At 37.5% G+C, this 25,878-nt stretch overlaps 1 protein-coding gene across 1 annotated transcript in view; it reads left to right on the top strand.

Annotated features, from left to right (window-relative positions):
• Positions 1-25,878, top strand: part of MAN2A1 (mannosidase alpha class 2A member 1) — a 68,788-nt gene that overhangs the window by 22,278 nt on the left and 20,632 nt on the right. The window contains exons 8-14 of the mRNA XM_070742943.1: positions 3,083-3,269; positions 5,829-6,006; positions 8,967-9,169; positions 11,339-11,524; positions 11,742-11,856; positions 13,293-13,360; positions 25,648-25,813. Coding sequence (XP_070599044.1) covers positions 3,083-3,269; positions 5,829-6,006; positions 8,967-9,169; positions 11,339-11,524; positions 11,742-11,856; positions 13,293-13,360; positions 25,648-25,813 — 1,103 coding nt within the window. The remainder of the gene's footprint in view (positions 1-3,082; positions 3,270-5,828; positions 6,007-8,966; positions 9,170-11,338; positions 11,525-11,741; positions 11,857-13,292; positions 13,361-25,647; positions 25,814-25,878) is intronic.

The following is a 25,878-nucleotide window of genomic DNA, read 5'->3' as shown; positions in this document are numbered from 1 at the left end:
AGTGCTGGCTGCTGAAGACAATGTGTTCTGGTCTTTTTATTTTCTTTATAGCTGCTTTATTGGATGTGATTGGATGTGTGTAAATACAGTTTATTTGTATATCTATTGATGGCTGATTTGTCCGAATTTCAAGCTTCCAGTAATTTCCTAGCATTTTCATTTTAGCTTGGTGTAGTTTTTTCTGTGATTCATTTTGTCTACTTATGGCGAGTTTTCTGCTGCTAGTTGCTTTTTATTTGCTAAAAGCCATTGGTTTGATTTGCCAGAATTTAATAGTGTTGTTAAGCTCCTAGAAAAATTCTGCCCTTCATTTCTAACAAAATGTGTGTAAATTTAAAAACTGAGTACTGGGATTGAGAGTATAACTTTAGTTCCTTTGTACTTTGGTATTATGAAGATCTTGGTGATAAATGAGTATATACATATACATATACATATAATATACATATCCACACATCCATAGATACATACATCCATAGATACATACATCCATAGATACATACATACATACATACATACATACATACATACATTGCTCAGAAAAATAAAGGGAACACTTAAACAACACAATATAACTCCAAGTAAATCAAACTTCTGTGAAATCAAACTGTTCACTTAGGAAGCAACACTGATTGACAATCAATTTCACATACTGTTGTGCACATTCAATTTTGTACAGAACAAAGCATTCAATGAGAATATTTCATTCAATCAGATCTAGGGTGTGTTATTTGAGCGTTCCCTTTATTTTTTTGAGTAGTATATATATAATCTGAATAATCTTGTATTTTGTATGTCATATAGTGAGCCTTATTTTAATTGTGATGTTTCTAACACAAATAAACTCTGAATAGACATCTTTTTCAGCATTTTGTGTTGTAACATAAGTTATACAGTAATACCCCGGTTATTGCGTCCCCGACCATTGCGAACAGGGTAATTTGCGATTTTTCAACCCGGAAGTCAAAACACCATCTGCGCATGTGTGCCCTTTTTTTCTATGGGCACGCATGCGTAGATGGCGCCTGGCAGATCAGCTGCTGGGCGGCTTCCCTGGGTCTTCCCCCTCTTGCTGGCGGGAGGGCGAGCAGCGGGCATCAGCAAGGAGTTTCCCCACCGCCCACGCAAACTCCTCGCTGCCGCCCGCCCTTCGCCCGCCCACGCCGTTCATTCTCGCCGCTTTCGAGCTGAGTCCTGAAGCGAATTCGCTCCGGGACTCAGCTCGAAAGCGGCGACAGCCAGCGCGGAGAAGCCGTTCGCTGGCGCTGGCTGTCGGCGCTTTCGAGCTGAGTCCCGGAGCGAATTCGCTCCGGGACTCAGCTCGAAAGCGGCGACAGCCAGCGCGGAGAAGCCGTTCGCTGGCGCTGGCTGTCGGCGCTTTTGAGCTGAGTCCCGGAGCGAATTCGCTCCGGGACTCAGCTCGAAAGCGGTGAGAGCCAGCGCCAGCGAACGGCTTGTCCGCCACCTGCCTGCCCGCTAGCGAGGAGCCGAAGATTGGGGGTGGCGCGGCTGTTTTAAAATGTCGCCGCCGGCATGGGGGGCTTGCCAGCACCCCCTGGACCCCCAACCCGGGTTTGGGGGGCTGCTAGGAAGCCCCCCATGCCGGCGGCGACATTTTAAAACAGCCGCGCCGCCCCCAATCTTCGGCTCCTCGCTAGCGCTGTGGGAGTAAAAACACCATCTGCACATGCGCAGATGGTGTTTTTACTTCCGCAGGGCTACTTCGCGAAAACCCGCTCGTTGCGGGGGGTCCTGGAACGGAACCCTCGCAACGAGCGGGGGATCACTGTACTGTGAAATCTGTGTTAACAAAATTGCAAGCTAGTTGACTTCTTGTTATTATTTTCTGGTGTAGCTAGATAAACATTCTGATTCATCCATCCTGCACTTTTGGAGAACAGGCAGTGTTAATGAGAATGATAAAGGACTTTACAAATATGTTATTTTAAGGAAACCTAGAGGAATGCATTTACCCATTTTTATTTATTGATAGGGTTTTTATTCCTTATCTTTAGCCATATGTCTCTCATAACAGATATAAGTAGTAATATAATATAGCTTATAATCAAAACAAAATATATGAATGGAACAAAAGGAAGGACATTATGGAGAGAAACAGGCTGGATCTAATAATAATAAGCTCAGCTGGAAATAGTCAAAATAGAGTAGCAGAATGCTTGCAGGCTAGGTGATATTTGTGAGAGAGCAAAAGTGAGCTGTTTCTTAACAGGAAGCGGGGGAGTACTGTTTTTCTCTTTTTTGTAGTCTAATGGCTGCTGTTGAAACAATAGTAGAGAAAACTTAAAACTAATCAGTTTGGAAAAACCTTTAGAAGAGAAGTGTGGGTTGTTATAATGCAAACTTAAGCTGTTCATTTTAAAATCTTCTTTGCCAACTTAAACATGCAGAAGTAAAAGTTAGGCAGGGGAATAAGCTTTCACATCACCTTTCCAAAGTCAGTTTTTGGATGTAATGATCAAATAAGCACATTCCTACTTATAGTCAGGTACCTAAAGTAAGAAATGTTTCCAAGATTTTTAAGGTAGGCTTCTCCAAGGTTTACTTCCTAAACCTGTTTTAGCTAATGTTCTATTTAGTTTGACTTTTCTAAGACATTCCGAATCTCAGAAAGCATACTAAAGCATGCTAACAGAATGCTTTATCCAGCACTACTAGATTTCTTTTAAAATTCATAGTATATAACACCATTAGACTTCTCCAAACATAGAGCTCCTGAAGTACTTGACTATCAGTCTGGAGATCTCATATTATTGAGAATCATTTGACTATTAAGGTGAAATCATATAAAGAGTTTGAAATTGAGTGGATGTTAAATCTAGGCATATAGCATTCATTTTTAAATCAGTGAAAGCAACAAACTGGTAGGCTTTCAAGGTAGACTGGTATTGAAACAGCACAGATTATAAGTATACCTATTAAATAAAATATTTTTGGAATTAATTGGTGATGGAAGAAAAACTTTTTAACGCCTGAACTTGGATGATACGGATTCTAAGAGGTCTGGTTTATGATATATGCAAAATAATTTATTTTTATATTTATCTTGGTATTTTAATTTTAGATTTGGGATCTGATACAGATATTCTCTGTCACATGATGCCTTTCTATAGCTATGATGTTCCTCACACATGTGGGCCGGATCCTAAAATCTGTTGCCAATTTGATTTTAAGCGACTTCCTGGGGGAAGAGTTAGTTGCCCATGGAGAGTTCCTCCAGAAGCTATTCATTCTGGAAACGTTCAGCACAGGTAAGTGTATAAAAATATCAATCAACAACAGCAATAATATACTAACCATAAAATATGTATATTTTAATAATTAGACAAAAATGTTTTTCTCGCTTACAACTTTGGATTTAAAAAAAATATTATTTCAAGCATTTTTTACTTAGCATATGAGCCAAAATCAGGTGTCAGAGTCACTTTCAAGTTAAGTAAGAAAAGGCAGCTCACCCCATCTCGTGCTTAAGATTTAAGCAATGACACAAAAGGGAAAAGATGTTAGCATGATGGAAGATAGAAAAATTCACAGAAGATGGAAAAGTTATTTAAAAAAAAAAACAATGGTCTCAGCCATATAATTTTTAAATCCGTCAGTTGAAAGAGGTGGAGTCTTAAGGGCATTGGAGTAAAGAACTGTTGAGTTGTCAGTAGAATCAAAAGAATAGCGTTGCTGCTCTTTGTTTTGCCCTGGATATAGGCAGATGGAATTGTAAGCAACCATATCAAAATAGATCATTATGATAATTGCACTGGCTGCTGATTAGTTTCTGGACACAATTCAAAGTGTTGTGACCCACAAATCCCTACATGGCATCGGGCCAGATTACCTCTGAGACCGCCTTCTGTCACACGAATCCCAGGGCCTGGTCCGGTTCCAGAATCGGCCACCTCAGGTTCCCATCAACCAGAGCCTTCTCTGTGGGGGCCCTGGCCCTCTGGAATCAGCTCCCCCCGGAGATTTGCACTGTCCCCACCCTCCTTGCCTTCCAAAAAAGTTTAAAGACCTGTTTATGCCGCCAGGCCTGGGGCCATTAGATCCTAGCCCCATGACCAATGAGTGTTTTAGTGTATTTATGGAGGGAATGGTGATGAATGTTTTTTTAAATTATATTGGAGTTTTTAAGTTCTTCTAGTCACATTAATTGTATTTTTTGAGATGCATACGGTTTGGTACTTTTTGATATGTTGTGAGCCGCCCCGAGTCCTTGGAGAGGGACGGCATACAAATCCAATTAATAAATAAATAAATAATAAATAAATAACATGATCCAGTCTGTCTCTCAATATCTGGCATTACAACTTACATTTGTAGCATTCTAAGGTCATATGACTACAATTATTTTAAAAAATTGCTGCAAATTGGTCTTTCTATTCAATTTTTGAGAAAAAACTGCCTATTGGGTATGATGGGTCCATTTTAGTGACCATAGTGTTCACTCGATGACTCCTACAAAATCAGTTGTTGTCATTTGGTAACCCACTTAATGACCAGCATGATAATATGACTATAATTCGTCACGAGCTGAGAACTATTTGTGATCACATTAACTATATCTACTCTATGTACTTATGGACAAAACCAAGAATTGACTTTCTTTGTTAGACATTCAATCACTTTTGTCTTCTATGTGGACATTTGTATCCACAATTCAAATTGCTTGGTCAACTTCTGAAGGAATATTACCCAAACTGATGCCCTCCAAATATTTAGGGATTGCATGTTTGGAATTTTGAGTCTGTTTGAAGATTTTTAACGTTTCTGGGGAATGCAACTAAGGCAAAATGGCAAATAAGAAAATGGATGACTGGTGTATAGATCACTTTCTGAGAAAGACACTTATATATTATCTCACTGTTTCCTAATATGCTAATTAAACTAAAGGTTTATATTAGTGGCATAATTTTAATAATGGGGTACTTTTTGCCATTTGAACTGTTTTTTTTTACTGAATTATTTTTCATGGTGTGAATAACTCTGGCAGTTTCTGAAACGGAACGGCACCTAGAGCAGTTTCTTTTTCTACTCTATGACAAAAGCTCTTGATTTATTGCAACAGGGTTGATAAAACAAGAATGTAGAAAAGCAAAGGCATTCAAGTTTGTATACCAGAGTAGTAATGTTTTTTCTCATTATTTTGTTTTGAATGTTTCTTGATTGCTGGGATCATTGTATTTATTACTTTATTGTATTGTATTTATAGTTTTATTATTGTTCTACTGTTTTGATCCTGACCTATCCATAGGAAATTATCTAAACCTATTCTTTTGGGAGTGAAGTAGCATATAAATATCAGTAAATAAAATAAATCAATATTCAATAAGTTTTTATTGAATGTACTTGAGAAAATTTGTGGATATTGTAGAATAATGAGCTATGCATAAATTTAGCCGTAGATGGAGAGTGGAACTGTAATCTTTAATGTTTTATTATATATATGTATGTATGTATGTATGTATGTATGTATGTATGTATGTATGTATGTATGTACGTATGTATGTAGTTAAAAAATGGTGAAATTAATGAATGGTCTGGATGGAGGATGTTCCCATTTCATTGACACAGATTTTCTAAAACTGCTCAATCATACTGAATAAATATAAACAAGCTAAAGATATCATTTTATATCAATTGAAATGAAAGTTGACAAACCTACAAAGAATTGCATATTTCATTAGAAGGAGTAAATTTTAAATAGTCAGACTATGAACTCAGAAGTCAATTCTGGTTGCACAAACTTTACAGAAAAGCATTAGTCATTTAATTCAATCTATAAAAATTTGCAAATCTATTCTTTTATTTCTAAGGGCATGGATGATTTTAGATCAATACAGAAAGAAGTCAAAGCTTTTCCGTACCAATATTTTATTGGCTCCACTAGGAGATGATTTTCGCTATAGTGAAAGTTCAGAATGGGATCAGCAATATCAGAATTATCAGAAATTATTTGATTATATGAATTCTCATCCTGAGTTCCATGTCAAGGTAAAAAGCAATGATTTTAAGACATTCATTTTCTTTTTTTTCATTATATTTTTTTTCAAAGCTTTACATTTGCTTCTGGACTGTTGTGGCAAATAAATATACAAATCTTTTAAAATATTTTTCCTCGGGTTCTGGTGAAATATTCTTCTGGTGTACAGATAGTCCTTGATGTATGAGCACTATTGAGCCCCACATTTTTGTTGCTAAGTGAAACAATTGTTAAGTGAGTTTTGCCCCATTTTACAACCTTTCCTGTTAAGTGAATCACTGCAATTGTTAAGTTAGCAACAAGAGTGTAAATTGAATCTGGCTTCCCCATTGATTTTGCTTGTCACAAAATTGCAAAAGGTGATCACATGACCCAGGATACTGCAACCATCATAAATGTGAACTAGCTGCCAAGCATCCAAATTTTGATCACGTGATCATGGAGATCTGCAGCAGTTGTAAGTGTGAAAAATGATTATAAGTCACTTTTTTCAGTGCTATAGTAACGTCTAATGATCACCACATAAATGTTTGTAAGTTCATAGCAATCCTCTTCAGAGTTATATAAAAATGGAATTGCAGTCTTTGGCTAATTTTATTTGTACTTATTTAGAAATAATAAATCACGTGGCTTATTTCTTCTCCTAACGAATCTAAACCCAGCTTTCAAGTAACTGCATACAATTTTACACTAATCACTTCAGCTAACGGAAACAATTTATCACTTTATCTTCTCTCTAAAATAACCCACAAATCTTCATTATGCTTAAAGAAAAAAAATTGTAGCAAGTCATATGACTCTTTAAAAGAATTTCATGGAGTACCACAGTTTAATTTTTTTAAAGATAAATTGTGTTGTGCTGGCTTTTCATACAATTATTAGGAATATAAATATGTTCAGATGTCAGAGTTAGTACTTATTTAAGTGGAATAGAAATAGAATTTACTTTAAACACAAAGACTGTATATATTTTAATTTTCAAAACTCCCGAAGTAAAGATTTATGAAGGTAATAGTAAATTTTAAAGCAGTTATCTATTATCACTTTATAGCTAAAACATGATGAAAGTATGTGATACAAAGTAGACTTATGTAGAATTTATATAACCTTGAAATGGTTTAGTTTGAATGAAAAATCTTCATTCATTCATTCATTCATTCATTCACTCATTTACTTATTTATTTACTTATTTATTTAATTTGATTTATTAACTGCTTCATGATTTGCTATTTCTTAAATTCAAATGTATTAAAATTTGAATTGTAAGCATTTTATAACCATAAGCACTTCTGTTCTATGTAAAACAACTAAAAATATTTTATGGACTTCAGTGATTTCATTGAAATGATTATTTATAGATGGTTGCTTTGAAATTATAAGAATTTGTAAAATAACAATTTTAATCTTATCTGTGTGGCATGTCCAAGAGTTTCTTATACTCACATATAGGAAGCATATTATTTATCCTTAAGTGTAACATATTATTATTCACAGTTTTTGAACTGTATTGTTTCAGTTTAGGTATATACAACTCTCATTTTTTCTTTTACTTCTATGCAAAAGAAAGGGATTCTGTAGATAGTTTTCCTCTAGGTTTTGATGTCATTTTAAATAATATGATGGATATGATAGTTTAAGACAAACTCCTGTCATATTCAAAGTAAGTGAATTTCAAAACATGGGAATGTAAGATGGGATAGTAAACTAACTGCTGTTTGCTTAAAAACACACACAAATATATACAGCTTTTGTTGCATGCAAAATTATGTTTCAAATTTTTAATATGTAATTCAGGAGTACATTCAAATCATAAAGGCTTACTTAACTTGTAATACTTTCTCCCTACAAATTTCACATAGGCAAAGATTCTCTGAGTCTGCATAAAGGGGCGGCATACAAATCTAATAAATTATTATTATTATTTAATTATTTGCTAGTGTAAAGAATGCAAGGAGTATAGACATATCAGCAATCATATAATTGCCTTTCATGTTCCCTATTGACTTTGGGGAAGCTTTGGCAACATTGAAAATGAGGATTGTGTGATCATGGTTCACTGTGGGAGTTGCAATGAACAGCAGCAGTGTCTACAGTGCCACTTCCCCCACACCCAAATTTCAATACCTCATGAGTAATGGGTCCCAGCTTTCTGTGAGTTAACCCATTTGAGGTATTTTTCTAATTTATTTGTCCTGTGATACAATGTTTTGCCCAATTGAAAGTTACAAAGTATCAAACGGATGCAAGAGTTTTAGTAATACAGTATTTATCTAAATTTATAATTTAGATAAATGGGGCTCCTTTATTGTGCTAAGATTTGGTATCTTCAGAAAGAGAATGATACATAAATAAGATTAATTGCAATATACCACAATACAGTCTTTGATCATATGAAAATTATATCAGGAATGAAAACTAATCCTGCAGCAGTTAACTATGCTTGGGGAGCCAGAAGACTGATAATAGAAAAATTGTTCAGGTTTTTTCAGAAAAAAGATATATGATTTTTTCCTAGACAAGATTTTCTGTGAGTTTTTAAAATTTAAAAGATACAAGCTGACTACCAATGCTAAATAAGAACCTGAAGTCAAAAGAAAGAAGTTTCTGATTCATTTGTGTTATGTTCCCCATTACTTCGTTCCATATTTGGATGATTCATTGTTTGTGTTGAAAATATATACACCAGTCTTTTCCATTTCATCTTTTCACCTGAAGAATTTCACCTGAAGAATTAACAAGCTATAGTAGCGAAACTGAGGTACAAAAAGGTATTTTTGTATATAGAAAAGAAAAATGAGGGGGAGGGACTAAAGTAGGTCAACCTAGAACAAAAATGAGAAAATCACAGAAAATCATAGGAATACAGGAAAATCACAGATACAGTAAGCTTTTCAAAGTTTGCTTCAAAAGCAAAATCTGTTGTAATTTAATGCATGGTAGAGAATTTATATTACATTTTAATTTGCTTTAGGCCCAGTTTGGAACGTTATCAGATTACTTTGAGGCACTGCATAAAGCTGGCAAATTGGATGGAAAGAGTGGCAATTCAGTGTTCCCTGTTTTGAGTGGAGATTTCTTCACTTATGCAGACAGAGATCATCATTATTGGAGTGGATATTTTACATCACGACCATTCTACAAGCGTTTTGATAGAGTTCTAGAATCATATTTAAGGTAAACAGTGTAATTTTGAATATTTATGCTCTTAGGCTATCAAGTAACACATGCTTTTGTAATTATGTTGTTATATTTCTATGTCAATCCAGTAGCATTTATTACTTATAGATTCTACAATAGAATATTGCAACAAATCTTGGCCTAAATGTTAACTACTGTAGAATATTATAAAAGCTGTTACATAATTAATACCTTCTACTGCAATAATAAAAGGGAGGGAAGGGGGGTGAATTATAGAATGGTTATGATTACTAATATTATAAGATGGATTTATTAACTTTTTAATTTATTTTTATTAAGTTGTGCTCTCTTTTCCCCACAATTTTATTTCATTTTATTAATATCCCATACTTTCTCTAACTTTTGGTTTGTATTAAAATCCTGGAATTTTCTTTTGATTTTTTGTTTTGACTATTTGTTTCTTGGAGTAATTCTGTAGCGTCTCTTCTATTCAAGAAACAATCTATCCAGACAATAAAATACTTCTCTTTGTCAAGCAACGAATACTATAATGTCAAATGTTTTTTTCAGATCACATCTTAAAAATTGTAGGAGAAAGAACATATCCACCTCTTGGGTAATTGCAGTTAAATCTATTTAAACATTCTCTGATGTGCTCAGCAATTTGATAATACTGTTTTTGTTAATTTAATTACAACATGAATTCTAAGAGTTTAATCATTCAATTTGAAGTACGTTTATACCACTTCTCATTGCAGTTAATCCTGAAGCAGTTCTCAAGCCTAGTACAGTGAAACAAAATACTCCATTAATAAGTTTAGGGGGATATAATGATTACAGGTAATTGGCCTACAAAAGTGGATTTTTAAAATCCCCACTTTTAAAAGCGTAAGGCATTCAAATACATAATTCCAAAAGATATGTAAACAATATCCATTTCTTTTACTTTTTCCATTTCGGATTATGACAGGCTCTAAGTTAACAATGTTCAATAGAAATTCTCAAATCTTAGAGAAAAGATATACTGTTGTGTCTGTGAGATTCAAAATGTGTGATTGTCAAAAAGTGCATTCAAAGCAATTCAGAAAGATATTTCCGATGAGCAAAATGCTACTTCATCAAGTTGTAAACATACAGAAGCAATACCGTTGCTATGACCCCTAGGAAATAGAAGTTTAGAGACAACCAAAGAAAATGGTTGTCTCATCATTTTTGGATTTTCAAATGTTATTCATGTGTCATCTACTCCAAAGGATTATGGGAATCATGATGATGACAAATGCATAAATTTATAGTTTGCCAAAAAGCCCAATGAAGTAAGTCAAATCCAATTTTAGGTTTAAAGGAATTGTTTGCTTATAAAATGTTTACATTGCCTGAATCTCAGTGACTTTACTTATCCATTGAACAATATTATAGAAGGCCTAAGATACCAAAATATAGATATATTCATACTTAATACAGTGGTACCTTTACTTACGAACTTAATTCGTTCCGTGACCAGGTTCTTAAGTAGAAAAGTTTGTAAGAAGAAGCAATTTTTCACATAGGAAACAATGTAAAAGCAAATAATGCATGTGATTGGGAAAACCACAGGGAAGGTGGAGGTCCTGTTTCCTTCCAGGAGATTCCTAGAGAGACCCATGGAGGCTTCTCCCCGTGTTTTCCAGCTCTGTTTCCTCCCAGGAGATTCCTAGAAAGGCCCCACAGAGGCTTCTCCCCGCCTTTTCCAGCCCTGTCTCCTCCCAGGAAATTCCTAGAGAGGCCCCACAGAGGCTTCTCCCCACCTTTTCCGGCCCTGTTTCCTCCCAGGAGATTCCTAAAGAGGCCCCATGGAGGCTTCTCCCTGCCTTTTCCGGTTACAGTTTCAGAGGTTCGGGTTTGTAAATGGAAAATGGTTCTTGAGAAGAGGCAAAAAAATCTTGAACACCTGGTTCTTATCTAGAAAAGTTTGTAAGTAGAGGCGTTCTTAAGTAGAGGTACCACTTTACAATGCATCTGAGAATTATTTTTTCAAGCTATGATTCTTTATATGAGCTTTCCATGTGTGAAAGGATCAAAATAATGCCTCTAATCAAATATTTTCCTAACACATCTAATAGCACTTGAGTGATTGCATGAAATGTAATGCAAAATTGCAAATGTCCAATTAACATATATTTGTTTAGCTAATCATTCTATAATAAGCAATCTCTTTAATTTCAGAACTGCAGAAATTCTATATACGCTGGCTGTGGTACAATCCAAAAAGTTTGAAAAAACAAAAACGTTTCCTTCAGTTGACTACTATAGATTACTGACAGAGACAAGAAGAAATCTGGGACTTTTTCAGCATCATGATGCTATCACAGGCACTTCAAAAGATTGGGTGGTTGTAGATTACGGCACAAGGTAAGAATTAAAAATCTTAAAAAGTCTTTAAAGGTTTTATTCTTTAAAGTGAATTTAAGTACAATATCTGGAGTCATTAAAGATTGTTTGCTTGTTTTAAGTTTCAGCAGTCTAACACTAGCATATCAATTTTAATACAAAAAAAAATTCATGGCAAATTTAACACAAAAATATTTGCATCTACTCTTCATAGTTGGTATATTTATTTTATTCACAGGCTTTTTCATTCATTAATGAACTTGAAGGAGATCCTCACTGAATCTGCTCACATTCTTACTCTGAAGGACAAAGAAATGTATAGCTACGATGCAGCAACACCATTCTTTACAATGGTAGGTTTCACAAAGCAGCTAATGTGATCACGGTTACTGTAACAGAACTCATACATTGTGCTGATTAAAAGATAGCTTTATATAAATATATACTTGAAATGGTCCTTTAACCAGGAAATACAACAGCACAATTGAACCTGCACCTTAATGTATGGAAACATATGCATATATGCACAATGTGGCTTGTCACACTCCCAGGATCTATTTTTATAACTGCTCTGTTTCCACCTTAGCCTTGGGGGGTTTTTTGGAGGAGGGGCAGATTACATGTGCACACGTGCCCAAACCCATAATTCCATGTGGTCCCCCGCGCATGTATATGTGACACCTCCCCCATTCCCGAGCAATGGCACACCCATTTTTATTTCTTCCCAGGCTTCAGAGCCTTTCTGGGAGTCTGGGGAGGGTAAAAATGGCCTTCCTCACTCCCCAAGGCCCTCCAGAGGCAGAAAATGGCCTATTTGCCAACTTCCAGTTAAACTAGAAGGCCCGTTTTATTGTTCTCCCAGGCTCTAGAAAAGCTCCAGAGCATTTATAGGAGCCGGGGGGGGGGCAAAAATTCCACCCCAGAGGTACCTTGGAGGCCGGAAACCTTATTTGCAAACTTTTGGTTGGACTAGAAGTTCTGTTTTTTGAAAAACAGAAATGACCTTCACCACCACCCTCTGGAGGCCAAAAATGGCCTCTTTCAATTTGGGAAACAAGCCATTTCTGGCTTCCAGAGGACTTTTTTGGGGGAGGGAAGAAGGCTTTTTTCTCCCTCTCCAGGCTCTCGGAAAGGCTCTGGAACCTGGGGAGAGCAAAAAAAATGGGTCTTCCAGTTGAATTGGAAATTGGCAAATGGGCCATTTTTTGCCTCCGGAGGGGTAGGGAAAGCTATTTTCCCCCACCAAGTTCAGAGCCTTTCTGGGAGCCTGAGGAGTGCCAAAAATGGGCCTTCCCCACCCGCTCAGGCGGCGGGAAACACTCCTAGTTGGCCCAGAAGGCCCAAAAATTCGGACCTGAGTTTGTATGCCCACTCCACATATGGCTTCACATGCCATAGATTCGCCATTACAGGGTTAGATATTGGCTGTATTTCTCTTGGGTTGCTTTGGGTGCAATGGATTCATTTAGCACCTCACAATTGACTAAGATAAATGTTTTGGTGTGAGTCTCCCCTTTACCCAACTGAATAGGTTTTCCTCATTCTTGAGGAAAAAGCTTGATTCTGGCCTGGCATATTCTCCAGCAACATTGTTGCTCACTCAGCACGGATAAAGCCTGACTAGAATTTAAATGGAAGATTTGGAATTTAGACATGTAAAATGTCAGAGCCAAAAATCACCAACCCTCATTATAGGGCAGCTGAAGGCCCTCTTGGACTGTTCCTAGCTCTGGTTTTTGTTTCATAAGTTGCATCGGTAATTAACCAAAAATACTTTCCCTACTGGTAGGATATTACTCAGTCTTCACAAGACTCTTTACTACATAAGACCGTCATACAGCTGGGAAAACAGTCAAGGTAAATATTTGGTTCTTTAATATTTAAAAATATCTAAAAATGTTAGATGTTTCTGTCTAGTGTATGTGTGAATGGGGAAGCATGCATTATTCAGCACAATCTCCATTTGCTTTAGTTTATCCATTCCCAGCATTTGACCCTCCCAGCATGTGCCTGAGCCCAGATTACTGTATTTTTTTAATTATAAATTGCACCGGTGTATAAGACACACCAAGATTTCAAAGAGGTAAGTAAGGAAAAAAAGTTGTTGCCTTCCCCGGCCCCCAGAAATACTGTATAAGCCTCCCAAACCCTCTGCGTGCCCCCACTTTTTTTTTTGCAGAAATGGGCATTTTTGCCTTCCCCAATCCCCAGGAGCACTCTGCAGGTCTCCCAAACTCTCTTTTCACCCTTTCTGTGAAAAATAGGGCACACGGCGGATTGGGAAGCCTGCAGAGTACTCCTGAGGGCTGGGGGAAGGCAAAAAGGCCCCATTTTTTTGTGATAAATTGCCCATTTATTGCCCCTTTTTATCACAAAACCTGTGTTTTTGCCTTTGCCCAGCCCCCAGGAGTACTCTACGGGCCTCCCAAACTCTCTAAGCATCCCATTTTTGAAAAAAATAGGCCTGTTTTTTTGCAAAATCTGGACATGGAATGGGGCTTCAGAAGGCCATAAATAACTATATTAGGTGTATAAGACACAGTGACATTTCCACTCTCTTTTAGGAGAGAAAAGGTGCATCTTATACTCTGAAAAATATGGTACTTGAACAGATGTTACTTCTGATTAGCAGTAGACCAATTTCTATTATAAATGGTTAACTATGTCATTACTAAAGAAACTTGACTATGAAATAATGCTTCTTGAATAAATGCTTAGATTCATAAAAATAATTTGAGTTACATCCACTGTTCTATAAAGCAGAATTTTACAAAAATGATCTGTCATCATAGTAAGATGTGCACTTTTTGCTTCTGGACAATTGGACACTTTCCAAGAGGCTATGCAGTTTCATTGGAGGTTGTAAACAGAAGAGTAGTGGATTTCCATTCTCTTTTCCAATAAAAAGAATTCTTTTTATTTGCATGCTGTCATCATTGAACTTTTTTATTCTAATTGTAAAGTGTGTGCTTTAATATATCTTGCTTTGGCAGCCCATCAATTGATTATAATAATACAATGTAACACAATTCAAATGGTTGCATTTGACTACTTCTTGTATAAAACAAACATAAGCTTGAAACAAAGGAAATGCTAAGAAAAATAATTACAACACAAACATCTTTTATTGATTGTGAGAGAATACTAAAAGCACATTTAGAGGTCATTAGAACAAAAAAAATCTTTAAAACATTCCAATCAATACTAAAACAATATTTATATCTAAACTGTCTGACTTTTTAAAACAATCTTTAAATATTAATTTTTCTATTGATTTTATATAATTTAATGTTTAAATTTAAAGATAGATTATTATAGAGTTTCAGAAAATCTGCTTGATATTATTGATTTTATATTAAGATTCAATTGATTTCATGAAGAAATAGTAGCAACATGAAATGAAAAAGGCTACAAGAGTTTTTCTTAGCCAATTGATACAATATGATAAAATGTTGTATCAATATTATATAGAATAGAACAGAATAGAATTTTATTGGTCAAGTGTGATTGGACATACAAGGAATTTGTCTTGGTGCATATGTTCTCAGTGTACATAAAAGAAAAAATATATTTGCCTACAATCATAAGGTACAACACTTAATGATTATCATAGGGCTCAAATAAGCAATGAAGAAACAATCAATATTAATAAAAATCCTAAGGATTCAAGCAACAAGTTATAGGCATGCAGTTATAAGTGGGAGGAAATGGGTGAGAGGAATGATGAGAGAAAAAAAAAACCCCAGTAATAGTAGTACAGATTTAGAAAATAGTTTTTGAGTGATTTTTTTTTTTTGCAGAGTGATGGTGTTCAGGAAAAAACAGTTCTTTTGTCTAGTTGTCTTGATGTGCAGTAGTCTGTAGCAGCGTTTTGAGGATAGGAGTTGAAACAGTTTATGTCCAGAATGTGAGGAGTCAGAAAATATTTTTATAGCCTCTTTTTGACTTGTGCAGTATACAGGTCCTCAATGGGAGGCAGTTTGGCAGCAATTGTTTTTTCTACAGTTCTAATTGAAGTCTGTGTCAGTCTTATTGGGTTGCAGAACCAAACCAGACAGTTATAGAAGTGCAGATGACAAACTCAATGATTCCTCTGTAGAAATCAGCTCCTTGGGCAGTTTGAGCTTCCTGAGTTGGTGCAGAAACAACATTCTTTGTTGTGCTTTTTTGATGACATTTTTTATATTAGGTGACCATTTTAGGTCTTGAGATATGATAGAAACTAGAAATTTGAAGGTCTCTACTATTGATACTGTACTGTGTAGTATTGTAAGAGATGGTAGGATGGGAGGGTTTCTCCTAAAGTCTACCACCATTTCTATGGTTTTGAGTGTGTTCAGTTCTAGATTGTTCCGGTCGCACCACAAAGGTAGTTGTTCAACTTCCCATCTGTATACAGTTTCACCGTTGTCTCAAATGAGGCCAATCACTGTTGTATCATCTGCAAACTTTCAGTAGGTTAACAGATGAATTGTTTGAGATGCAGTCATTGGTGTATAAAGGAGAAGAGAAATGGTGAGAGTACACAGTCTTGGGGGTTCTATTCTATTCTATTCTATTAGAGCATTGCATATCAGCTTGTAGCATGTTCACAAAGCTTTATATCAGTCATAAATAAGCTGAGAGGCATTCTTTTTACATGGATTGCAGCGGAATAAGATAAATTTGTTTAGATTAAGCCTGTCTAGTGAAAATTAATCATTGCTAACAATGAAAGTTAAAATAAAATATTTTAACTCCTAAAGGCCACAAGTAATGGGAATAGAATTATAAGAGTTCATTCCTTGAAACCTTGCTCACATTCTATTGTTATTGCTATTATTATGGTTATCATCTAAATTTGTACATCATCTGATTTGTAGCAATGGATGAAAACAGACATTTAAAAATACTTGCTTCTGCTAATAATATTTATAGCTTATGGCTCAGTGCAATGGAAAATATGTGTGCAACTTGCCGTGCATTTTTATATAATTTTATATATAATGGCCAGTGGACACATTTTGACAACATTGTACTGGATATGATAGTCTTTGCATTGGGGGAGGGTTGTCCATATGGCCCAACACAGACAAGAGGGCATGAAGCTGGACTTCCGGTTCCTCCTTCAGTGTGAACAGAAGCTGGGAATGTGACCTCTGAGGCCGGCTCCAAGCACTCCATGCCTGAGGGTTTGAATTTGCACCTAAGCTCCCCTGTAGAGTGGGCGAAGTGAAGGGGGACTGCCAGGAGGGTAGAGGGGAGCTGTATATCTCCTCCTGAGCTGGCAAGCCCTTAGCTGATGGTATGGCACTGCAGCAGCATACATGGCTGCCACAAAGCCAAAGGAGAGCCAGGATGAACAAGATTGAACAGGAGGAGAACTGAGTTATTTGCAACCTGAAACAAAAAACCCCTCCTTTTCTTTTTAAACAACCCCAAGATTTAGAAGATTTGGAAGATTGAAGAAGATGTGGTTGTGGAACGATAACCTAGTCTCCATTGCTTCAACTTCCTCATCTGCCTCCTCAAAGGGGTGAACTAAGATCGCTTCTAAACAAAGAAGGGAGGTCAGTAGAGACAGTTCAGATGACTCCTCAGATGAATCAATCCCTAGTGTTACGGAAGGGGAGAATCCGGATGAAAATGATTCCAGATGGAATCTATCAGAGGATGAAGGCTTGACCACAAGCCAACCACTCATGACTGGTCTATTTCTTACTTCCTTGTTTAAATCACTATTATTTAAGGCTCATGCAGCAACAGGTATTAAGTTTCTGGTTCCTCTTCAGCTACATTGTCCGAGGACCAAACCAACCCACTTTTTTTGGAGGTAAGACCAGAAATAGATGTTATACCGATTCCCAAACTTTTTTGGGATGCAGCGGAAGGCCAAGGCACAGTTCCACTTCAGGCTCCTTCACATCCTTGCAGGACAAAAGATTTTTCAATGTGGCTTCTAACCTTTCAGAATTACTTTCCGTACCAATGCACCAATCAGAGGCCTACACTCTTCTACATCAATTCTTGGAGAAGTGGAAGAGATCTTGAAAATGGAGGATAAACACATCGAGCAGAGCTTGATCAAAACTCACCAAGCTGCGGCATGGCCATCAAGGCCTTCGCTACATCCTCCTTTTTTGAATGCACAGCTCTCCTGTGGCTGGAGCAAATACTGGACCACATTCCCTCCTCCAACGTGAGAGCACAACAGGATCTCAACAAGATCTTTGCGGCAGTCTAGTTTCTGGCAGACCCCACACTACAGGCTTCTCGCTTCACTGCCAAGGCCATGTCTTCAGCTTTAGTGACCAGACTTATGCAATGGTTCAGAAAATGGCAGGCAGAGGTAAACATACTTGGATGTATTCTTTCTTACATTGCTGTTTAGATATAAATAGCAAAACTGACAGCAAATAGTTTTAGGTACAATAAAAATGAAAAAGATACCAATTGCACTGTAACCAAAGAAAAAATAGCTCTGAAATAAACTTGTTTGCACATTTGTTGAACAAATGATCTGTGATGTCATTATTTAAGGTGAATATCACCGCAATACTGTAAGATTTTTCTTTTATTAGTAGCCCTATGGCAAAGGCAGTACAGGTAGTTCTCAACTTATAACCACAATTATGCCCAGAATTTATGTGAGAAGGTGGGAAATTTGTTAAATGAGTTTTGGCCCATTTTATGACTTTTCTTGCTTCAGTTGTTAAGTAAATCACGGTGGTTGTTAAATTAACATCACAATTGTTAAGTGAGTCTGGCTTCCCCATTGACTTTGTCACAAAGTTGACCCCAGGATATTGCAATCGTTATAAATATGAACCAATTGTCAAGCATTGGAATGTAAATCATGTGAGCATATGGATGCTGCAATGGTCATAAGTGTGAAAAATGGACATAAATTCCTTTTTTTTAGTGCTGTTGTAACTTCAAACAGTCACTAAATGAACTCTTGTAAGTTGAGGACTATCTGTATTATACTGGGAAGTTTTTTAAAATAGAAAATATCATATGCACTTATAAAGTTTACGGTTCAAAAGTCATTAGTAAGTTGTAGGTAAAGTTTTGTTATGTGCTTTTGATTGAACTGCAAGATTCAAAATGATGCTTAATTTTGTTGAAGCCATTCTTTTCTTTTTTTTCTTTTTTGAGTTTTTTCCTCCAAAATTCTCTGGCTTTGTTGCCATTTTGAAATATGTCTTCTATCATTTAGGGTTTAGAGCAGCAATATGTGTGTGTTGTTTTTTAGGATTCCAGGCTGTATTATGACCTTAATTTCTTTCTGTACCATTTATGGATGGTACTATAATTTGTGAAATAATTCATACATTTTTATGATGATCTATAGATTTTGCCAATTGTTTCTCCTGTTTATCAAACTCTCTCTCTCTCACACCTACCAGTTATATATATTAATGCTTTTTGAAGAGATTAGGTTTTAGCATTGAGGGGTTTTGCATTCAATTATGCTGCAATGCGCATTTGATGCAGTTTAGTTTTTCTAGTTAAAGAAAGTTGAATGACATAATGTTTATACATATCAGTATGAATTTTTCATGGAAGTATCTTTGATACTAGAGGTAAGTAATTTATCTTCTTTGTAAAGGTTAATGCTTGCAGTTGTTTTTTCTGGCAAATTACTTAGGGCATTTTTTAAAAGCATCTCTGTTAGCATGCAATCAATGCAATAGTTCCACCAGATTTTTGTAGCCTTCCTGAAAGTTCATAAAGGGAGATGGTATTTTTGCAAATGAAAATTTCAGTGCAATATCCCATTGCTTAGGGATCATACCAAGCTAGATATATATATTTTCCCCTTTACCAAAGTGGCAGTAAAAATAAAACATAATTTGATTGAAATTTTGGAGAGCACTTTAATGCTGGAATACAGGCCACGCCACACTTCTAATTCTAGGGAAAAAAACATTCTGACTGGACATTTTTTTCTTCAGGGACTTTCTGGCTGATCGAAACAGGAGAACAATTTTAAATTTTTGAAGGAAGAATCAATTCCAGCATAAACCCAGAGGCCAGTGCCACAAAGAAGTGCTCTGAATGGTGAGAGCAGCATGGCTGCCTTTTGCCTCTAAAACAGAGGTAGTTGTTCAGTTTTTCCAAGTTCTCCAGGAATTTAAATGGGGAAAAACTTCCTTCAATAAACCTGCTACTATGCTTCAGGATTTTATTTTTAATTTTTTAAATTCATTTGTGATGAGTTATATCTGGTCACTCTCTTCCACATGAGTGGTATTCAGAATACAGAATAAGTATTTATTTATTTATTTTATTTTATTTATTGGATTTGTATGCCGCCCCTCTCCGTAGACTCGGGGCAGCTAACAACAATAATATAAAACATCATGTAAATCCAATACTAAAACTAATACTAAAACAATTAAAAAACCCTTATTTGTGAAACCAAACATACATAAAAACAAACATACCATGCATAAATTGTAAAGGCCTAGGGGGAAAGAATATCTCAGTTCCCCCATGCCTGACGGTAGCATCTGTTGTGAGTGTGATGCTTTGTTATCATAACTGATGCTTTGATTATTGTAACTATGATATTATAGGTGGCATAATATCATATGCCTGCTCTAAAACAGTATGGTAGATTTGTGTTAGTCATAGCTACAGTGTGCATATTGTTGTGTATCTGAAATGCAAACTTATAAATGGGAATCTTTATACAGTGGTACCTCTACTTAACAACTTAATTTGTTCTGTGACCAGGTTCTTAAGTAGAAACGTTCTTAAGTAGAAGCAATTTTCCCCATAGGAATCAATGTAAAAGCAAATAATGCGTGCAAACTCATTAGGAAAGAAATAAAAGCTCTAAAACAGTATGGTAGATTTGTGTTCGTCATAGCTACAGTGTGCATACTGTTGTGTATCTGAAATGCAAACTTATAAATGGGAATCTTTATACAGTGGTACCTGTACTTAAGAACTTAATTTGTTCCGTGACCAGGTTCTTAAGTAGAAACGTTCTTAAGTAGAAGCAATTTTTCCCATAGGAATCAATGTAAAAGCAAATAATGCGTGCAAACTCATTAGGAAAGAAATAAAAGCTTGGAATTTGGGTGGTGAGAGCAGGAGGAGGAGGAGGAAGAGGAGGAGGACGGATGCTGCCAAAGGAAGAAGGTGAGGTGAGGGGAATTTTAAAAAATCCAAAATTTAAGGCTTAAAAAAAAGGGGGGGATTCTGAGGTGACGAGGAGGAGCACACGCTTCCCATACACCTGGTGCTAGGCTGCCTCCCATACACTGCACCAGAGAGAGAAATGGCAGGAAACTGGCCGGGCCTTTGTGCCGCTCTCAAATTTCCTGGGAATTTTTTCCAGGCTCGGGTTCTTAAGTAGAAAATGGTTCTTAAGAAGAGGCAAAAAAATCTTGAACACCCGGTTCTTATCTAGAAAAGTTCTTAAATAGAGGCGTTCTTAAGCAGAGGTACCACTGTATAGAAATCTTTATTTTTCTTTTCCAAAATTGCAAACATACATTTGAAGACTAGTAAAAGGATATACAATATTCCTTCTGTTTCTAGCAATAGCACTTAGAATTATATACCACTTCACAGTGTTTTACAGCCCTCTTTAAGCAGTTTACAGAGTCAGACATTGCCCCCAACAATCTGTGTCCTTATTTTATTCAGAAGTCTGGAAGGCTGAGTCATCCTTGTTCTTATCTTTTAATTTTTCTCTATTCCCCAAAATATTTATCTCCTTTAATGACTGTTCAGAGTTACAACAGCCTCAGGAAACATGTTTTCTATTATAAAAGGTGGAATGCTTCTCCCCTCTAGTTCACAGGCTTTTGATCACATTTCAGATACTTGCCATCCTACCCACATTTAAGACTAGCACTTACTTGCACTCACATGGCCAAAGTTTGTGACATTTTGGGCAATTTCTAGGGGGGTTTTGCCCATTGGGAGAATGGTTTACATAATGACCACTGTGAAAATAGTCATAAAATTAGATCTTGTCACTAGGGTGCTTTGATTTCTAAACATGTTTTATGACCAAAATTTCAGCTCCAATTGCAGTTGTAAGTCAATGGTTACTTATATCGCCCTTATTTTTTTGCATTATTATTAATCAGATTGAAACTTTCCCTGTCTCCTCGATTTGTGTGTTATGCAGATTATCTACATATTAGCATAAAGATATAGTATCTTAAATATAGAAATATATACATTGCATCAGTGACAAGATACTAGAATATGTCTGGATTCATACAATTAGTGGGAATATGAATTACAGTTTTAAATCAGCAAATAGAATTAATCTTTATTTGAGAATGTAAACTTTTTTAGGTATGTAACTGCATAATAATCTTTATGGATTCCAGCATTCTATTTTGATAATGGCCAGTAATATTCCTATTATAAGCTACCATATGAAACAGAATATTAACTTAAGAGTACTCTTCTGATTTAATTTTAAAGATGTAACATTCTTCTTCCTGAATTTCCCAACATTCAACTATATTTGATCCTGGATTTAATATTATATGAATGTCCTTATCTACTTTTGTAAATAAGAGTACAGTATAAACAATCTTAAAAGTTGTTTTAGTACACTAGCATCCACAGATGGTGTAAAACATTTAGAGTACATAGGCAAAGCATAGAACAAAAAATTTGCTTGAATTATTTTTATGTAGATCGTTGTACTATTTTAATGTCTTGGTTGATAACAAAATTATGTACTTCTAGACATTGGTAAAAGATTTGGTGATGCATGTGCAGTCACAATTAAATGCTATTTGGAGCTATATTGCTAGTAAATACCTCACTCTTGAAACTTAGTTGCTTTTATTCTTTTGTTTTCTGTAAGTGTAGAATACAAAGACACACACACACAATCTCAATATATTCATTTTGACCTTTGCAGCTGGTACTTGTACATATTTATAGAGGAAATATTTCTGTAATGAAACCAATTATGGAACATGATAACAAGACGAGAATAGTGCCAGAAAGGCCACGTCTAGATATATTATTCTAAAAATAAAACTATTTTCCTGGTAATTTGTATAAATATGGAGTTAAGTTTAGATTTTCATGTCCATTTATATATTAATTGTGGTTTTAACAATGCAATAGCATTTTTGCAGCTATCTTTAGATTCACCAGATTTGTTAGCTCAATTTGGGTAATCCCCAGAATTTAAGTTTTAGCCCCAATATATCTCAATGCTGCCAAGTCAGCAAGCTGTTAAACAATGGGTTGAATCTGGCGAGTTTCCTTCATTGGAGGATGTTTACTTTGAAAAAGCTTAATTTCATCCAATCCTGTGCTATAAATTTATTTCATTTTTTAAAAATAACAGTACATCTTGTAATTTATAAGTGGTTGTTATATATAAGTCCATTGAATATATCCTACAACAGGATTATATACAGTGATCCCCCGATCATTGCGAGGGTTCCGTTCCAGGACCCCCCGCAACGAGCGGGTTGTCACGAAGTAGCGCTGCGGAAGTAAAAACACCATCTGCGCATGTGCAGATGGTGTTTTTACTTCCGCAGCGCTAGCGAGGAGCCGAAGATTGGGGGCGGCGCGGCTGTTTTAAAACGTCGCCGCCGGCATGGGGGGCTTGCCAGCACCCCCCGGACCCCCAACCTGGGTTTGGGGGGCTGCTAGGAAGCCGCCCATGCCGGCGGCGACGTTTTAAAACAGCCACGCGGCTTTCCAATGAGTCCCGAAGACAAACGTCAAACTTCCGCGTTTGTCTTCGGGACTCGTTGGAAAGCCGTGCGGGGTGTTTTAAAACATCGCCGCCGACATGGGGGGCTTGCTAGCACCCCCCCGAACCCCCAACCCGGGTTTGGGGGGGGTGCTAGCGAGCCCCCCATGTCGGCGGCGACGTTTTAAAACACCCGCGTGCCTTCCCAACTGAGCCCTCAAGCCAAGCGCCAAAGGCGAACTTCTGTGCTTGGCTTGAGGGCTCAGTTGGGAAGGCGCGCGGGTGTTTTAAAACGTCGCCGCCGACATGGGGGGCTCGCTAGTACCCCCCGAACCCCCAACCCGGGTTTGGGGGGGTGCTAGCGAGCCCCCCATGTCGGCGGTGACGTTTTAAAACACCCGCGCGGCTTTCCAATGAGTCCCGAAGACAAACGTCAAACTTCCGCGTTTGTCTTCGGGACTCATTGGAAAGCCGCGCGGGTGTTTTAAAACGTCGCCTCTGACATGGGGGGCTCGCTAGCACCCCCCCGAACCCCCAACCCGGGTTTGGGGGGGTGCTAGCGAGCCCCCCATGTCGGCGGCGACGTTTTAAAACACCCGCGCGCCTTCCCAACTGAGCCCTCAAGCCAAGCGCCAAAGGCGAACTTCTGCGCTTGGCTTGAGGGCTCAGTTGGGAAGGCGCGCGGGTGTTTTAAAACGTCGCCGCCGACATGGGGGGCTTGCTAGCACCCCCCCGAACCCCCAACCCGGGTTTGGGGGGGTGCTAGCAAGCCCCCCATGTCGGCGGCGACGTTTTAAAACACCCGCGCGCCTTCCCAACTGAGCCCTCAAGCCAAACGAACCCGGGTGGCCGGGCAAGCAGCGAGCGAACGGCGGGTGGCCGGGCGAAGGGCGGGCGAGTGGCGAACGGCGGGCGAGTGGGTGCTGGGGGGGCTTCTCGCCCTCCCGCCAGCAAGAGGGGGAAGACCCAGGGAAGCCGCCCAGCAGCTGATCTGCCCGGCGCCATCTATGCATGCGTGGCCATAGAAAAAAAGGGCGCGCATGTGCAGATGGTGTTTTGACTTCCGGGTTGAAAAATCACAAATTAGCCTGTTCGCAATGGTCGGGAACGCAATAACCGGGGGATCACTGTAGTTCTCAATTTATGACTGGTTGCTTATTCAAAGTTACAATGTTGTCATCCCCCAAAAGCTAGATACCTGGTTCTGAAATTCCAATGGCTGCCTCCCCCCCCCATGGTCACATGACCACATTTTGGATGGTCGGCAACTGGCCTTCATGTACAGTAATTTGCAGTGTCCCATTGTTATCTGACCGCAATTCATGATGTTTTTGGTGCTTGCTTCTGGCTTGCCTTCAACCACAGTTTGCTTAACAACTGCCCCCCCCAAAAAAGATGTAAAGTTGGGTGGGTCATGTGTTCTGTTGTCCATCATAGCTTACAACCAGCGGTGGGCTGCCAGCTGCTGGTGTTTATGGTGCACTCCATGCATGTGAACATCCTCATGTGCATGAGATTTGGGTGATTTTTGGCTTTTTTTGCTAACGCGCATGCGCAAAAGCAAAGAAATAGGCGTAAATCACTGGCATTTCACCAGTCATGTGCGTTCATGGCCACCGACCTACCGGAGCCCCGCACTTGGGCGCAGCTGACCTACTGGAGCCGCGCACCTGGGTGCACCGGTGACTGCCCACCACTGCTTATAATCATAATTTGAAGATTTTTAAGATTAAAAACAGACTGGGTTCATACATCACAAGCCATATTTATTTCAAATAGGCAAATGAAACAATAAGTAAGGTGTAGATTATTTTTGGACAATAAATAATAACTTAAAACTGTCAATGTAGTTGCTTTCTTTTGTTATTCTTCTGTTCTATCGTGTCTAATTCTTGGACACTCTCTGGACAAGTCCTGCAGTTTTCTTGGCAAGGTTTTTCAGAAGAGGTTGCCTTATGCCATTGCATCATTGCTAGGACTGAAAGAAAGTTACTGGCCCAAGGTCAACCACCTGATTTTTTGCCAAAGGTAAAACTAGTATTTACAGTCCCCTGAATTCTAGCCAGATGCTTTAACCACTACACGAAACTGGCTTTCAGTGGATGTTTAGCAATATATAGCTCAAATAACTTTTAAAATAAACTTTAGGTGCCTTCCCCAATCCTTTAAGCAATCAATAGAAGTGCACAGAAAAGATAAAAGTGGTGAAGAAAAATCTTGAATTGTCCAAACAATTGATGACTGCTTTATCTCTCTACAAGATTGAATCCGATTAATATCTGGCTTGCTCAAACTATACATAAAATAAATTATGGCTTAGTCCAGTCATGAACCCAGTCATGAATATAATCAATCCAATTTCTAATGATTTCTTGTATCTCTGGAATTTATTTTTTGTCAAGCAGAATCAAATCAAATCAATAAATATTTGACCAAATAACAAGGTTCATCAATTTTCTTCCAGGCACGTTTTGATTTATAATCCTGTGGAACAAGAACGTTCATCGGTGGTTTCACTCTATGTGAATACTCCTAGAGTTAAAGTACTCTCTCCATCTGGAAAAGCAGTTGTGGTCCAACTTAGTGCAGTATGGGATGGGACATCTAAAATATCACAGGATGCATACCAGGCAAGCTACTTTAATACATATGTCTACATATTCTAAAGCAAATGTAATTTTGGAAAATGTTCTAC

This window comes from Erythrolamprus reginae, chromosome 2, assembly GCF_031021105.1.
Source record: "Erythrolamprus reginae isolate rEryReg1 chromosome 2, rEryReg1.hap1, whole genome shotgun sequence".
In the NCBI taxonomy this organism is placed as follows: domain Eukaryota; kingdom Metazoa; phylum Chordata; class Lepidosauria; order Squamata; family Dipsadidae; genus Erythrolamprus; species Erythrolamprus reginae.
This window is presented reverse-complemented; position numbering and strand designations above follow the sequence as displayed.